Genomic DNA, 16,535 nt, shown 5'->3' with positions numbered 1-16,535 from the left:
AAAAAGATTCCGACGAATTGAGTACCTCCTCCGTTTTTGAAGTCAGTTAAAAAGCACAACAAAGTAGACAATTTTGAGGCTTTATCGCTATTTTTTCCCGACAATCTATTCATTAACTGTGCTGTGATTCTTGTAACTTCAATTTAACAGCTTTTTCAACAATTTCAAATTTAAATTAGTATGAAATTAGTATGTGTTGTTATTATCCCGAAGAGAAATTCTGTTCACGCCAGAGCTCAAATCCCAGGCGAAGGTCCTTGTTACCGAGGATAACACAACCTCGCTATCTGGGAAAGTAATATTCGACGACCTTCGTCGATTACTTCCATTAAATTTCGTGCAACTGCAAACGAAATGGAGCCGAGAGTTTGCGCATCCTTGACTCGTGATATCAAGATCATATCATAGTTATCCCAACTATCAAAACATAGGATTCTATTATAGTTCGCTGTTGACAATATCAACAGTCAACTGTCAGGATAAGGTCCTAAGATGGTATTAATTTCAACCGTCTCTACCTTCAGTTACCATGCCATTAGAAGACCCAATTTAGAAATTAAATGCCTAAACCAATCATACCGCGGCTCGAACCCAAGATAAGTCTATCCCTTATTATAAATGCGAAAGTGTGTTTGTTTGTTGGTTTATTGGTTTGTCCTTCAATCACGGCGTAACGGATTGACGTGATTTTTGCATGGATATAGGCAAAGACCTGGACACTGACATAGACTACTTTTTATCCCGGAAAATCAAAGAGTTCCCACGGGATTTTTGAAAACCTAAATCCACGCGTACGAAGTCGTGGGCATCAGCTAGTAATTATATAAAAGCAAAAGCTGACTGACTGACTGACTGTTCTATCAACGCACAGCTCAAACTTCTGGACGGATCGGGCTGCAATTTGGCACGTAGATAACTATTATGACGTAGGCGTCCGGTAAAAAAACGTTTTTGAAAATTCAACCCCTAAGCCCTAAGGGGGCAAAATAGGGGTTCGCAATTTGTGTAGTCCACGCGGACGAAGTCGCGGGGATAGCTAGATAGATAGATAGATAGATAAGCTAGTCACTTATAAGACCGCATTGCGATAGAAAGGCCGTCAAAACCTTTGGTATCTCATGCAAGCCGTGCCTACTTGTGAATGAAACTTCGATAAAAAGTAATTCTCTAATTACACACAAGGTTAATTTTTGTTGAATAAAATATGACTAATTGACATTTGACGGATGTTATCGGCACAAAACCTTTTTCCATTCATTAGAAGCCATTTGTAGTAAGGACGAAATATTATCAACGATTGTGTCAATGCCACTAAAGACATTCATAATTCGGAACGTTTTTGTGGAATTTTCCAAGTCGCATGTAAAACGCACCAACCATAAAACGAGGTTTAGACTAGCAAGAACTTCTTGCAAGTTATTCCGCAAGTACCTACTTGCAGAATTGTTTACATAACGAGCAACATTGTAATGTACTTATACATATGTGACTTGCGGCAAGTCAAGCAAGTTACAAAACTTGCGGAAGTGATTGTTTACACGGTAAAAATAACTTGCAGAAGTCAACTTCTGCAAGTTTTGTTGCTAATCTAAACTTTGCTTAACCACAGTTCACGATAGCTGTTATGAAACTTGTAACAAAACCTCGAAGCATCACCTTTACTGGCAGGCGTCAAATGTTAGTACATTTGACGCAGGTAGCCGTAGCACAATTTTTCTTTGATTTTACGTCACTATAGTCAAGAGTTCTCTCACTCTAGTTCACTCTGATACTGGTAATAGGTACTATACTAGTAGCATTTGGAAGAAGTTTTCATCCAGGTAAGACCATATTTCCTTGATGAACATTCTACGAAAATGCAATCTAGGTTAATCCTATCTTTGATAAAGAAAAAGCTTACCACGGGACCGTAATGGTGTCAAACAGTGCCATAATCCACCAAAGGAATAGGGATAGAAGATTAGAAGGGATTAAATAAAAAAACCGGCCAAGTGCGAGTCGGACTCGCGCATCGACAGTTCCGTACTCGGGTATTTTTTCGACATTTTGCACGATACATCAAAAACTATTAAGCATAAAAATAAATAAAAATCCGTTTTAGAATATACAAGTTAAGCCCTTTTATATAGTACCCCACTTGTTATAGTAATTTTACTTTTAAACTTGAAAATACTATTTTTTTGTGATGTAATCACAAATCCACGGTTTTCGGATTTATTCCTTTGCTTGTGCTATAAGACCTACCTACCTGTCAAATTTCATGACCCATTCTAGGTCAACGGGACCCAGTACCCTGTAGGTATTCTTCACAGATACGACAGACAGATAGACAGACAACGAAGTGATCCTATAAGGGTTCCTTTATTCCTTTTCAGGTACGGAACCCTAAAAATGTAATCTTTAATCTTGTTTTAGCATCTTGTTTTAGTGGAAGTCGTTTTACACTATATTTAGCGATACGCGGTCTACAATTTAGAACACGCCTATCCTATAGAGTATAGGCCATCGGTTATGCTACCTGCATGATCTGACGCTTTTTTATGATGCTAAAAATTGTAGGTATTATGTTTCGATATTAATTTTTGTGCTAGTAACAACCCGTTGAGAACTCCTGTGATAATTTCGAAAAATCGAGCATTATTCCTTATTTTAGCGTTTAAGCTACCGTGAGTGATTTCCATTATAAATAATATCTGTCCCGGCTGTACTCTACATTGTAAAGGGAACCTCTGTACAAAATTTTAGCTTTCTAGGTCCATCTCCAAGAGTTTGAGCTGGACGTTTAAGGAGTTAGTCAGTGAGTCAGGACTTTTCTTTTTATATTATACTAGCTTAGCTTATGCCCGCGACTTCGTCCGCGTGGATTGCACAAATTTCGAACCCCTATTTTACCCCCTTGGGGGACGAATTTTCAAAAATCCTTTCTTAGCGGATGTGTACGATATAATAGTTATCTGCATCATGCATGCCTAATTTCAGCCCGACCCATCCAGTAGCTTGAGCTGTGCGTTGATAGATCAGTCAGTCAGTCAGATAGTCAGTCACCTTTTCGTTTTATATATTTAGAAGATGTATTTTCTTGTGTTTACGGCCAAACTTAATAATCAATCTATCCGTAATACATGTGTCGATGAATAACTTAGCGACGTTAATTTTCAAAAGTAGCATAAGTACTTTATTTGTCATATAACAACGTTGCTTATTAACCTATCGACAGATTACAGATAGTATTGATTATGGTTAATTTTGGCCGTTAGACGATGAGTGGGTTGGCACCACGCGCTCTCATTTATATCACATCTATTACCTTATTTAGGATTCTGTGGTATTTACGATAAGCCGTTAGGAGATTTTATTGCAGTCGGTAAAGCCGGCGTTCATTAAAGCGAACCGGAGAAGTAATCAGGATTCATTAGATGCTGAGATACAGTAGGTAGGCAGGCAGAGTGATGGCCCGTGTGAAATGCTTAATGGAGAAAAGTTTTGTGCTTATTTGTTGCTAACGGATGTTCGCGACTTTGTTTTTGAGATTTAAGATTTTTTTAAATCCCATAGAATTATTCCCTACCCTTTTTCCGGGGTTCCGCAACCGTTTTCAGGATGCAAGCTATGTTTAAACAAAAACCGTTCCATGAAGCTGTCAAAATTAGTATGACAGGACGGAAAAACGAACATGTTGCAGCCCGCAAAAATTTTTGTTCGCTACTCGGTAGTGCGTCTGGTAGCGTGAGTGCGTAGTAGGTAGGTATAGTACGCGACAAGGTCGACGGTGATAGCAATCGGGGTATGAGGCGGGAGGACGGGCGCGCTATCCCGCACCGGGTTAGCGCGGGTGCGGGGCGTCCCCACCCCGATTGCCAACTCGACCTGTACTCTCGATAGTGGTCATTATTTTAGGTTATGATAGAGACGAGGGCTGACATGCAGTTTTACAAAGAAATAAATCGCGTGAATTTTTAGGGTTCCGTACCTCAAACGGAAAAACGGAACCCTTATAGGATCACTTTGTTGTCTGTCTGTCAAGAAACCTACAGGGTACTTCCCGTTGACCTAGAATCATGAAATTTGGTAAGTAGGTCTTATAGCTGACATTCAGGGAAAAATCTGAAAACCGTGAATTTGTGGTTACATCACACAAAAAAAAAATTAAATTGTGGTCATGAACAAATAATTAGTATTTCAATATTTGAAGTAAGATAACTATATCAAGTGGGGTATCATATGAAAGGGCTTCACCTGTGCATTCTAAAACAGATTTTTATTTATTTTTATGTATCATCGTTTTTGAATTACCGTGCAAAATGTTGAAAAATTACGACTGTAGTCATTGATTTATTTGTAGTACGGAACCCTCGTTGCGCGAGCCTGACTCGCACTTGGCCGGTTATTTTTTATATCGCCAACCCTAATGTTCAGAAATAAGAATAAGAAAGCGTTTTCACACAACGGCACGCTGTAAAATATCAGAAGCCAGCAGAATATTACACAGAACAATACCTTGATACATAATATCTTAAGGTGAACCTACCTAGAAGTGTATAGGGTTACTTTACTACAATATCGTCCTTGTCCTATATAACCAGCTCTTGCTTCCAAGACTCCATATTTTACTCCACCTTTATACCGGTTAAATAATTTATACCACCTACGGCGTGCCATGCTAGAGTGCTGCAAGTACATGACTTCTTGCTTAGTACCTGCATGTGGCTTCGAGGGGATTGTGTTTAGTAAATTGCAATCGAGATCGCGTACATGGCTTTTACAGTTGGTTAGTGCCTGAGTGATTGAATGATATACATTGAGCTATTTGAACTAGGGTATAAGCAGTGAATAAGGTACTATTCTACACTTTTTGACTGTCAATTGTTGGATTTGTAAGATGATGTAGTGATGATAATTTAATTACGTAAACTTAAAACTATAGCTACATTTTTTTAAAATTCAGATACAAGTTAGCCCTTGACTGCAATCTCGCGTGAGACGATGGTAAGTGACGATGCAGTCGAAGATGGAAGCGGGCTAACCTGGAAGGGGTATGGCAGTTTTCATCCTTTGGTTTCTACACGGCATCGTACCGAAACGCTAAATCGCTTGGCGGCACGGCTTTGCCGGTAGGGTGGTAACTAGCCACGGCCGAAGCCTCCCACCAGAAATGGATGGGACATGGATTCCAAATGCGCCCAGGTCTGAGAAGAGCCCACAACAAACTCATCCGAGTATTATTTTTCAAGTGACGATGCAGCCTAAGATGGAGCGCGCTTGCCTAGAAGATGGCTACACTTTTGACTTGAAGTAGATTAGAATGGCGACTTACCGTCTGCGTCGACCGGCGTCGGCACAGGCGCGCGCTTCGGCGTGCTCGAGACACGCGGAGCGACCTGCGCGCGGCGACATGGTGGCGTGCATTCTGGTGCTTTGGCACGCTGAAAGAGATAACATACTATATTTGAAAACAATCGTCTTCCTATCTACCTACTTAAATGAATAAAATAGACGTCCACTACTGGACGTAGGACTCTTGTAGGGACTTTCACACGCTACAGTTTTGCGCCGTCTGAATCCAGCGGCTCCCTGCGACTCGTCTGATGTCGTCCGTCCACCTAGAGGGAATCTTCCAACGCTGCGTCTTCCGGTGCGAGGTCGCCATTCCAGCACCTTGAGACCCCAACGTACCAATATCAGTTTTACGAACTATGTGTATATTATATGGAACGTCTACCGTATCCTAAAGTATACATAAATAAAATAAAATAAATTTGTTGTGCATAACGCTAAGCTAAAATGACAGGTTCAACATTCGGTTTTGGGTCAACGTTCTACACCAAATAGTAAAATTTCAGATTTGTAACTCATTTCGTATAGGAGCTGAGACCCGTGATACGCGGGCGGACGGACGGATAGGCAAACGTTTTCACTCTTTGGGTACGGAACCTTAAAAAATGACGAACTTCCTCACAAGAGATGAATTTTCAAAAGTTCTTTCATTATACTCATCTAATTATATAAGGAACTCCAGGTGCGAAATTTCATGTTTCTAGACCCACCGGTTTCGGCTACTAAAATTGATTCAATCCCACGTATGTACAGTAACTACTAACTATACTTAGTACGCGACAGGTCGAGATGGCAGTCAGGGTGGAGACGCTCGCCACCCAAACAGCCCCCGCGCTAACCCAGTGCGGGATGGCGCGGGTGACGTGCGCGTGTACCCCCGCCTCAAAGCCTGATTACGATACCCGACTGATTACGTGAATTCTTTCAATCTCATTGGACCTTTACTAGAATATTAGTTTTAATCGAATACCTAACTAAACACGTACAATTTTTTAAAGAATTTAGTAATCGAAACGTATTATTTAATTCTAACAACTTACCGTTTTACTTTCCTTGAAGTAAATTCGCATTTTGCTCACTCAATATTACGGACTCATGAAATTTATGATTGACATAAAATTCAAGAGTTCTCTTTATTTGTAGAACTATTTAGTGAAATAAGCAAACCAAAAATTATTAAAATTAAAAAAGCTAAGAACTTAATTAAATTGTCCAACTAGTTACTAGTAACAACAACACAAAATCAATTTAATGAAAAAGTAAACAATCGCTGTATAACGAAACGAACTGATTAGGACCAAATATCGAAAATTAACATGCACTTAGGACATTAAAATTCAGCACATATAACAATGTTCTAGGTAATGAGGGACGTATGGCCTAGTTGTGACAACGCATATCAATCGATTGTGATTGTTAAGCAACGTTAACCCAATTCGGTAACTGGATGGGTGATAGTCTTTTGAGGTCCGAATTTGACTGTTTCGTTTCCTCCGTGCCTCGGAAAGCACGTCAAGCCGACGGTCCCTATCACTAACGTCTGATAATAACTGTAAATTAACCTAAGAGTCGAATTCTCTAGTCGAGTTGTATGCGGAAGGATCTGGGAACCCGCCGTATTTTTATTCCAAGAGAAGTCCTACCATTATAGAATTATGTAATGGAAGGTATCACGACCCTCAGCAATGAGGAATACGATTATAAACAATAAAGAAAAATGTTCTTTTTCAAAGTGTTAACTTAATAACTTAGTTATTATTTTGCAACCGAGAACAGCAACGAAAAAGAACAAGTATCTAGCTAAGCATATCTGCGAAGGACGAAACGTAATTTAATAACAACACAGTAACGAAACCGCTTGCTTACAACATCCAGAAATGTAATTCGAGACAAAGATCATATTATTATCAAAAGCAACTAGGTACCTAGTTACGCCGTACGACTAGTTATTGCGAAACCTAAACCTAGGTCTAAAGACAGAATAGACAGCAGCGTCCTTGCCGGCTAGAATGTTGATCTAGAATTTAGATAACTTAGAATGCCTCCCACTTGGTCCTAACTTGTCATATGCAAAGTATGAAATTAATATCTGGCTGTTCTGGAAATAGAGAACCGGGTTTTTTCCAACCAGGAATTAGCTATATTCTATTACCGGTAACTAAATTATGCATGAGTAATGAGAATATTCGTAAGCAGTGGCGTGCACAGTGTTTGAAGCCAGGGTAAGCATTAGTTAGGTAGGAACCTATTTACTGGCAGGTCATAATGAAAAATATGCATTGAGCCATTACAACTGGGGTAAGCAGTGCATTTATGCCTCTATGACCTGCACGCCACTGTTCGTAAGGTGCACTTACAATATACTAAACACTAAACTACAGAATATATAAGGGAACTTTTACAATACGGTTTTTGACAACTAGTCAAATCACTAGTAACTTTGTATCAAACGTCAAAACGCGCACTTAGTATGCGATATTTTATGAAATACTGGAATGTGACGTCACATCATAATGACGTACTTTTTTAGTTTAATCGAGAATTTAAAATGGTTAAAACACTTGAAACTAACAAAGGACGTGGATTTTACGTATTTTGGAAGACCCTCTATTTAATAATCACTGAGCAATAATTTTTTTTAATGTAGTCAAATACCCAATTGTGTAAAGACGAATTAATAAACTAAAGCATCACTACAGAATAAAAAAAATCGCAGACGTGGCTACAATAAATATTCGAATATACGAGTACGAATACTAGAGTTGATAGTGAATACAATAGTGCCTGCGTGGGATGAAGAGATTACAAGAATTTTATCACAACACAGCCTTATGTTTCAAAATTTAGTTATGTCTGACTAAATACAAGTTTAAAAATTTAATTATGTATTTCCCCGCGTGTATTTTTGAAAAACAAACTAATTGTTCAAAAAAACCGGCCAAGTACGAGTCACACTCGCGCACCGAGGGTTCCGTATTACAGTCGTATTTTTTTGACATTTTGCACGATAAATCAAAAACTATTATGTATAAAAATAAATAGATCTACCTACCTACCATATTTCATGATTCTAGGTCAACGGGAAGTACCCTACAGGTTTTATTGACAGACGCGACGGACAGACCGACAGACAGACAACAAAGTAATCCAATAAGGGTTCCGTTTTTCCTTTTGAGGTACAGAATCCTAAAAAACGACATAAACAAGTGATATTCCGTCACTAATAATTGTAATTACGATATCAGGGCTGCATGCGCTACACGCTGTCCATATAAAGCCCGATTGTACGAACGAGGTTAACCCCCATTACGCTTCCGACCGACTAACGACTCAGAAAGCGATTAATTGATACCAATTCAGACAGCTATAGAACACCAAGTAAATGTGATACTACGTGCCGAATTTTTTACTATTCACTGTTGAACAGAAACGACAAAAAATTACCAAGTTTAGTCTATATTGGAGAATAAAAATAGACTAAGTTAATTGGGTATTTGACTACATCAAAAATAAATTATTTCTCAGTGATTATTAAATAGAGCGTCTTCCAAAATACGTAGAATCCACCTCCTTTGTTGGTTTTAAGTGTAAAACCAATTTTAAATTATCGATTAAACTAAAAAAAGCACGTCAAATGATTGTGACGTCACACACCGGTATTTCATAGAATCTCGCATACTAAGCGCGCGTTTTGACATTTGATAAAAGTTACTGATTTGACTAGTTGTCAAATACCGTATTGGCTACCATTTCTTCAGCTATGTTACAGACTTTTAAGACGAAGAACCAACACTGTTTCTAGTCAAATCTTCAGGAAACCAAGGTCATGGTATACTTTTAGTTATAACTCATAACGTATAGGAAACAATCTTATCATAGTAAAAAATATATATAGTAAAATGTCAGCATAACAAACAAGACATGAAGTTGAACACAGAAATGTACAAACTGACAACGGAAGCGATATTGTGCATGTAACTAACATTGTTTTCACTAATTAAAATAAGTGTTGCAGTATTTTTATACTAGATACTCTATTTGAATTTCTAATATTATCGTATGCAACCGCAGTTTAATAAACGCAGCTGTGTTTTTGAAAATTAGTTTTGTGAAAAATATCAAAATAGGTCGCGCTACAATATTTTATACATTACTGTTTCGCCATTACTGTTAATCGCAAAGAAATGTTTTACTCGAGAGCAGAAAAAATAATACTCATAGATAAGGCCTGGTTTCTTTATGAAAAGTCGATCAAAACTTTGTCTCATCTAATATGTCCTTTCATAGTGGTTATTTAGAACTAATAAGATAAATTATACTATTCAATTATTCTTAAGTAATTCAAACTTGCATAGCTGTAGTAAAATAACCAAATGCTAATCCAACAACTTTCACCATAATTGCCTGAACATCTACTGGCGATGAATAACATGTAACTTATGCAGAATATTCAAATCAAAAACACTTCACCAAACAATCAGAATAATTAAATTATAACACAAAAACAAGGATCACATAATAAAAACAATGGTACTAATTCTGATCGCAACTAAATTTAAGAGTAATTCGCATCTTTTTCTTACCAAATGTAATAAGAAAAAGAGGATTTAAGGTAAAATTTATGTTTTGTCTTTTTTAGCCATATTAAATACCTAAAAAGTAAAAGATATAGATACTTTAAAAGTTTAGAGAAAACAAGAATCGACGCCAACATGTTTTGTTATTAAGTATGCGTCAGTTCACACAAACACGAATGATTAAGATGCCGAATGAGCAATAACAACAAAAATGTATTAAATGATAATAGTAGTACTTGATAGAGATACGGATTATAGTTATCATTATATATCTCCATTCTCTACATATATACAAAAACACACAACACATAATAAAACATTGCGTTAATCAATCACACGAACACGAATCAACACAAGTGACGGAAAATTAAAGACACTGAATGAACAACTACACTAAGAACGTGTAAAAGAGATAATAATTATTATTCTGGAGATTCTGATAACTAGCCAACCGAATTGTAATTAATTCATTGAACAGAAACAAGTAACACATGAACGTAACAGATGCGTTAATTCATCACACAAACACGAATCAAACACGAGTTATCTAAGATTTGAGATGCTGAATGAGCAGCTATAGTAAAAAGTGTATAAAAAGTGATATAATAATGATGAACAACCAAATTAACTGCGGTTAATTTGTAGCACAAAACTGTACATACGCGTCGCGGGCGCGTCGTGTTCGCAACTGCCTGCGCGGGCGCCGACGTCTTTCACTAAGTTTCGATCGTAAAGGTGTGCGTCTATCGAATTAACTATATTAAGTAACTAGCATATTACTATACCTATTCAATGTAATTTGAAATTGAGTGACAGTCGGTTGTGTATGGTTTTTTTGCGGTAACAAGGTATAACTATTGAGGATATTATACTTTTTCTATAGCTTAAAATCAATAAATAATAAGTATTCAATATAAAAACAGATTCAGTACGTACTAAGTACCTACATACTTTTTTACCTTTTATAACATAATACTATCGCAGGTTAAGAAAAATTTATCCCTAAATGTTTTTTATTAAAATAATTTTAATGTTTTTTGGGGTGTCATCTATTTGGTTGGTACTTTGAACAGAATCAATACAATTGAAATTTTATTTCAGAACTTCTTGATTATTTTTTTAGAATGAAAAAGTATTATTAAATTTAGTAGTATATAACAAACTGGTATCTACTGTACTATTGCAATTAATACGTTTGTTAGAAAATAACAAAGTCTGTAGATTCCTTAAAGTGTCATCCATTAGTGCCTTGCCCTTACTTGTTTAGCGCACAATATACCGTCATATACCCAGTAAAATAAAAAGCACTGAATCTCTCGGTCGTAAAAGTACCAGTGCTAACCGCGTAATTTCAAGCATGAGCGGTATATTCACAGAACACAGGCATTAATTATACCGTTGACGAGCGAAGCACGACGTGACATGCAAGGCGAAGTGAAAAACATTACTTCTTTCATATGCACACAAATGCTCTTAAAATGTTTTAATGAGATTATGGAATTTGCTGCGATCCTTTATTCGAATTAAATTTCTAATTAGCAAGTAGTTGCTTAATGTTACCTAATATACCTAAGTGTTAGTACGCGGCAGGTCGAGATGGCAACCGGAGTATGAGGCGGGGGGACGCCCCGCACACCCGCATGTCACCCGCACCGATTTGACGTAGGGGCTGTACGGGTGTGCAGGGCGTTCCCTCCCCGATTACCATCTCGACCTGTCGCGGACTATCATCATCATCATGATCAAGCCATCGCCGGCTCACTACAGAGCACGGGTCTCCTCTCAGAGTGAGAAGGCCATAGTCTACCACGCTGGCCAAGTGCGGATTGGCAGACTTCACACACCTTTGAGAACATTATGGAGAACTCTCAGGCATGCAGGTTTTCTCACGATGTTTTCCTTCACCGATAAAGCTAGGGATATTTTAATTACTTAAAAACGCATATAACTCCGAAAAGTTAGAGGTGCGTGCCCGGGATCGAACCCCCGACCTCCGATTGGAAGGCGGACGTCCTAACTAGGCTACCACAGCTTCACTATACCTACCCGGTCGCGGACTATACCTACTCTTTATTCCACGTTAGCCCACTTCCATCTTAGACTGCATTATCACTTACCACCAGGTTAAATTGCAGTCAAGGGCTAACTTGTATCTGAATAAAAAAATCTCCGAGCACCCACCTCTAACTTTTAGGAGTTATGTGCGTTTTAAGAAATTAAATATCACTCGCTTTAACGGTGAAGGAAAACATCGTGGGATACCTGCATGCCTGAGAGTTCTCCATAATGTTCTCAAAGGTGTGTGAAGGCTACCAATCCGCACATGGCCACCATGGTAGACTATTATGGCCAAAACCCTTCTCACTCTGAGAGGAGACCCGTGCTCTGTAGTGAGCCGGCGATAGGTTGGTGATGATGATGGTGTATAAACTAGTTTTGAGGTAAAAAAAGTCTGATGCGTTTCTTGGAATACATTGTTTATTACAAAATTTAAATCGAGGTCAAATTCGATATGATCGTACCCAAATACGAAGACATTGCGAGTACAGACGAGGTCGCCCGCATGTCAACGCGTCTCCTTACATACAATACAATACAATTAATACAGTGGGTGCTACCAAAATTGGTTAAGACTGCTTGACCAATCACAAAAGATATCAGTACTCTTAGTACTTTGCACATCTCGACAGTGATCGAAGCACTATAAAATAAAGTCAGAGTAAAATGGACTCGAAATTAATGGGTTTAAAGTCGTTCTTTCAGTATTGTTACCGATTTTTATTTTACAAAATTTACGCTTGCGGCGCTGACTGTAGACTCGAACCTTCAAACAAGGAATTTTAGGTTCATTTCACTCTGACGTCATAATGTTTCGATACTCGAAATTTACTGACATTGTCGAGTTGTGTAAACTAAACATGTACTAAGCCTTTTAATCAATACAGATAAAGGCAAAATATTTAACAAAAAATACTGTTTAATATTTAAAGCTATTTTGAAAGCGGTATTCGCAAGGAGGGTTATGAAAGTTTGCAGACTGGTCTTACGAAACTTTTGCTTTCAGGTCACCGTGAAGTTGTCAGTTAATCTAAATATATAAAAGGAAAAGGTGACTGACTGACTGACTGATCTATCAACGCACAGCTCAAACTACTGGACGAATCGGGCTGAAATTTGGCATGCAGATAGCTATTATGACGTAGGCATCCGCTAAGAAAGGATTTTTGAAAATTCAACCCCTAAGGGGGTGAAATAGGGGTTTGAAGTTTGTGTAGTCCACGCGGACGAAGTCGCGAACATAAGCTAGTGAGAATATAAGATAGTAGGTAGGCATAAGGAAACACTGCATGTAACTACTCGTAGGTAAGTTTTAGATGGTGTCAAAGATAATGTGAAACCAACTTGGGTCCTTAACAATTAAGTAATTTTGTGTTAAGTAACAATCCCAATGAGATAACTTTTAACTGTTTTCTCTTTAATTATACAATTAAGTTTAACATAGACCATGTAAAAAGTTTAGGAAATATTATGTCCAAATTACTACTAGAAGCAGAGCTTAGAAAAACAAGCTTACAAACAAGTAGGGTTAAGAATGAAGTTCTTGTTTGAATAAGTGCCTGTAAGTACTTTCAAAACAAATCAAAACTGGAATATGGATTGGATAAAATTATATTGATAGATCAGTCAGTCAGTCAGTCAGCTTTTCTTTTTAAGATTATGGGGCTGATAATTATATTCTTTAAAATCTGGGCAAAAGCTGGTATAAACATGCAGAAGTTAGCTTTCGATGGTTGAGGACAGCTCCTTCGTCATTGTTCATTAATCTACATATATAAAACGAAAAGGTGACTGACTGACTGACTGACTGATCTATCAACGCACAGCTCAAACTACTAAACCGATAGGGCTGTTTGGCATGCAGATAGCTATTATGACGTAGGCATCCGCTAAGAAAGGCTTTTTGAAAATACCCCTAAGGGGGTGAAACAGGGGTTTGAAATTTATGTAGTCCACGCAGACGAAGTCGCGAACATAAGCTAGTACACTATCTAAATATATAAAAGCGAAATACCACTCACTCACTCACTGACTGACTAATCACGAAATCTCAGGAACTATAAAGCCTACAAACTTGAAATTTGGAAGGTAGGTTCTTTCTAGGACGTAGGTGTCACAGCTAAGAAACGGTTTTGAAAAATTCCCCTCCTAAGGGTGTGAAAGGGGGGGTCGAAGGTTGTATGAAAGTCCTATGTTTTTGAAGTCAGAGATATGAAAATTGGCATTTAGGTATTCTGGGTTCCGTGCCTTAAGGTGAGACTGAGTGAGTAAGTAAGTGAGGCCTTTTGCAGCGGGAAAATTTTAGATCTCATGAGAAACCAGAAATTATACGCGGACGAAGTCGCGAGCAACAGCTAGTAATATAATATTTAAGTAAGTACTGTTGTGAAGCTTTTGATGTACACATCCATGTTGTTATACTTGTCATGTTAACATTACTCCAACCACAAATTGTATTATAATAAACATTGCAAGCACATAATCGGTTAACAAACTACGCATACCACCAGCTACATCTATATCAAGCGAACCTTGACGCAACCATTTGAGGCTATTAAATTGAGCTTTTGTAATTTACATACAATTTCATGATACGGCCATATTTGCTTCGAACACTTGACCTAATTGCATGCCAAGAGCTCGACTACTGGATGACAATCCCACTGACCTAACAAATGCAATACTTGACTGAATTGATAATTAATTGGCATGTAAAATACATTCAGTTCTTTTTAGGGTTGCGTCACTCAAAAGGCAAAAGGAGGGTTCCTTTTTTCCTTTTGAGGTACGGAACCCTAAAAATGCACAGAAGAAATAAATTGTAAACTTTATAGGAAATAATAATTGTTTACGCAAGTAACTACAGGATATAAATATTTTAGAGACAAGCTGAGCCTTGAATATAATAGACATGAATTTTCCTAAGAAATAAACAGGCAAATAAATAGCCATAGATTATATCGTTAACGAGCAATATGAAGAGGTGAAGGCTGCATGAGAACACCTCATAAGGTAAGAAGTAATAACTAACGTACAATCAAGTTTAACCACATACATTTATTCCCAAATGAAAACGAGTCGACTACTTTAAGCTTAGTTAGTATGCATTTTAACTAAGAAAGACACCGTTATTAGGCTTTGTTTGTGACTTTGTGTTACTGTTACGATTAAGTCAAACACCCACCATATTTAGAATTTTTATCTGTCTGTCTGTTTATATGGATAGATCTTCAAAACGAATGAATCGATGTTAAAGAGACTTCCACAATGAGCTAGAGGACTATGCGAGAAATGATCCAGACTAGATTTCAGGGTTCCGTACCCGAAGGGTGCCAACCGGACCCGATTACTAAACTTACGCTGTCCGTCCGTCCGTCTGTCTGTCAGCGGGCTGTATCTCGTGATTCGTGAACCGTAATAGGTAGAAAGTAGTCATTTTCACAGAATGTGTAATTTTAGTACCACTATAACAACAAATAATAAAAATTCAAAATGGCCGCCATGAAAATTTGAAAAAAATTAAAAAGCGTTTCTTGTACGGTGGTTAGTAGTACGGAACACTTTGTGTGCGAGTCCTACTAACTAGCACTTAACCGATTTTTTTTCGTGGGAAAACAGGATTTCTATAACATTTTTAAAACCCAAAATCCACTCGATATCGATTCGTAGTCAGAAGCTAAGATTGAGAATACGTAGTAGGAAAGTTTTGTTAAAATACTCGAGATATCAGTAATTACAAGCTTGTATTTGTTTGATGTTATTTGCCCAAAGACAATATTCAATATAGAAAGTAACTTTAACGAAAATAATTAAGTAAAAGACTTCTAAAATACTTACATCTTTCTTAATTAAATTGTTATTTGTTACTCTGGTGTATTTTTTTAGTTTACTTTGATCAGATGAGCTACACAGAAATAGAGATAGTGATAAAATTACCAAATAATCTAAATTCTGTAGTTTCTACAGATATTGCTAAGCTGGGTTTACAAAAAGTTCAATAACTAAAATAAAATAACTAACTACACTTACTATTCTAGTTCTTATCTACTACAATCTACAGTGTTTTTCTCTTATATATCTAATTATCCATACTAATATTGTAAATGCGAAAGTGTGTCTCTGTCTGTCTGTCTGCTAGCTTTTCACGGCCCATCCTTTCAACCGATTTTAATGAAATTTGGTACAGAGATAGCTGGTATACTTCTTATCCCGGAAAATTAAAGAGTTCCCACGGGATTTTTGAAAACCTAAACCCACGCGGACGAAGTCGCGGGCATCATCTAGTTATATAATAAGAAAAGTCCGTAATCACCGACTGATTTATCAAGCGCTACCCAAACCAATGGACCTAGAAAGCTTATATTTTGCACAGAGGTTCCTTTACAATATAGACAAGAAATAATAAGGCGGATATACCAAAATTCCTACGAGAGCGAAGCCGAGACTGGTCGGTAGTAAATTCTATTTTCGTAATCTACCTAATGAGACCTTTAATTTTATACCAAACTTTATTTGAATTATCCTTTTTGTCTGTCATATGCCACATAGAGGTATGTCATGACATCA

At 37.5% G+C, this 16,535-nt stretch overlaps 1 protein-coding gene across 6 annotated transcripts in view; it reads right to left on the bottom strand.

Moving 5' to 3' along the window:
• The window catches only part of LOC117988249 (supervillin-like), a 256,319-nt gene that overhangs the window by 192,681 nt on the left and 47,103 nt on the right, over nucleotides 1-16,535 (bottom strand). For 5 of the 6 annotated variants that reach the window (XM_034975364.2, XM_069502873.1, XM_034975366.2 and 2 more), the window contains exon 4: nucleotides 5,315-5,423. In XM_034975364.2, the coding sequence (XP_034831255.1) occupies nucleotides 5,315-5,423 (109 nt within the window). Of the gene's footprint in view, nucleotides 1-5,314; nucleotides 5,424-6,374; nucleotides 6,484-16,535 lie in introns of those variants that run through there. The other variant, XM_069502875.1, reaches the window with a different exon arrangement.

The sequence above is a fragment of the Maniola hyperantus genome, chromosome 14 (assembly GCF_902806685.2).
Source record: "Maniola hyperantus chromosome 14, iAphHyp1.2, whole genome shotgun sequence".
Taxonomy (NCBI): Eukaryota; Metazoa; Arthropoda; class Insecta; order Lepidoptera; family Nymphalidae; genus Maniola; species Maniola hyperantus.
Note: the sequence above shows the minus strand (reverse complement) of the source record. Positions and strands in the feature narration are given on the sequence as shown.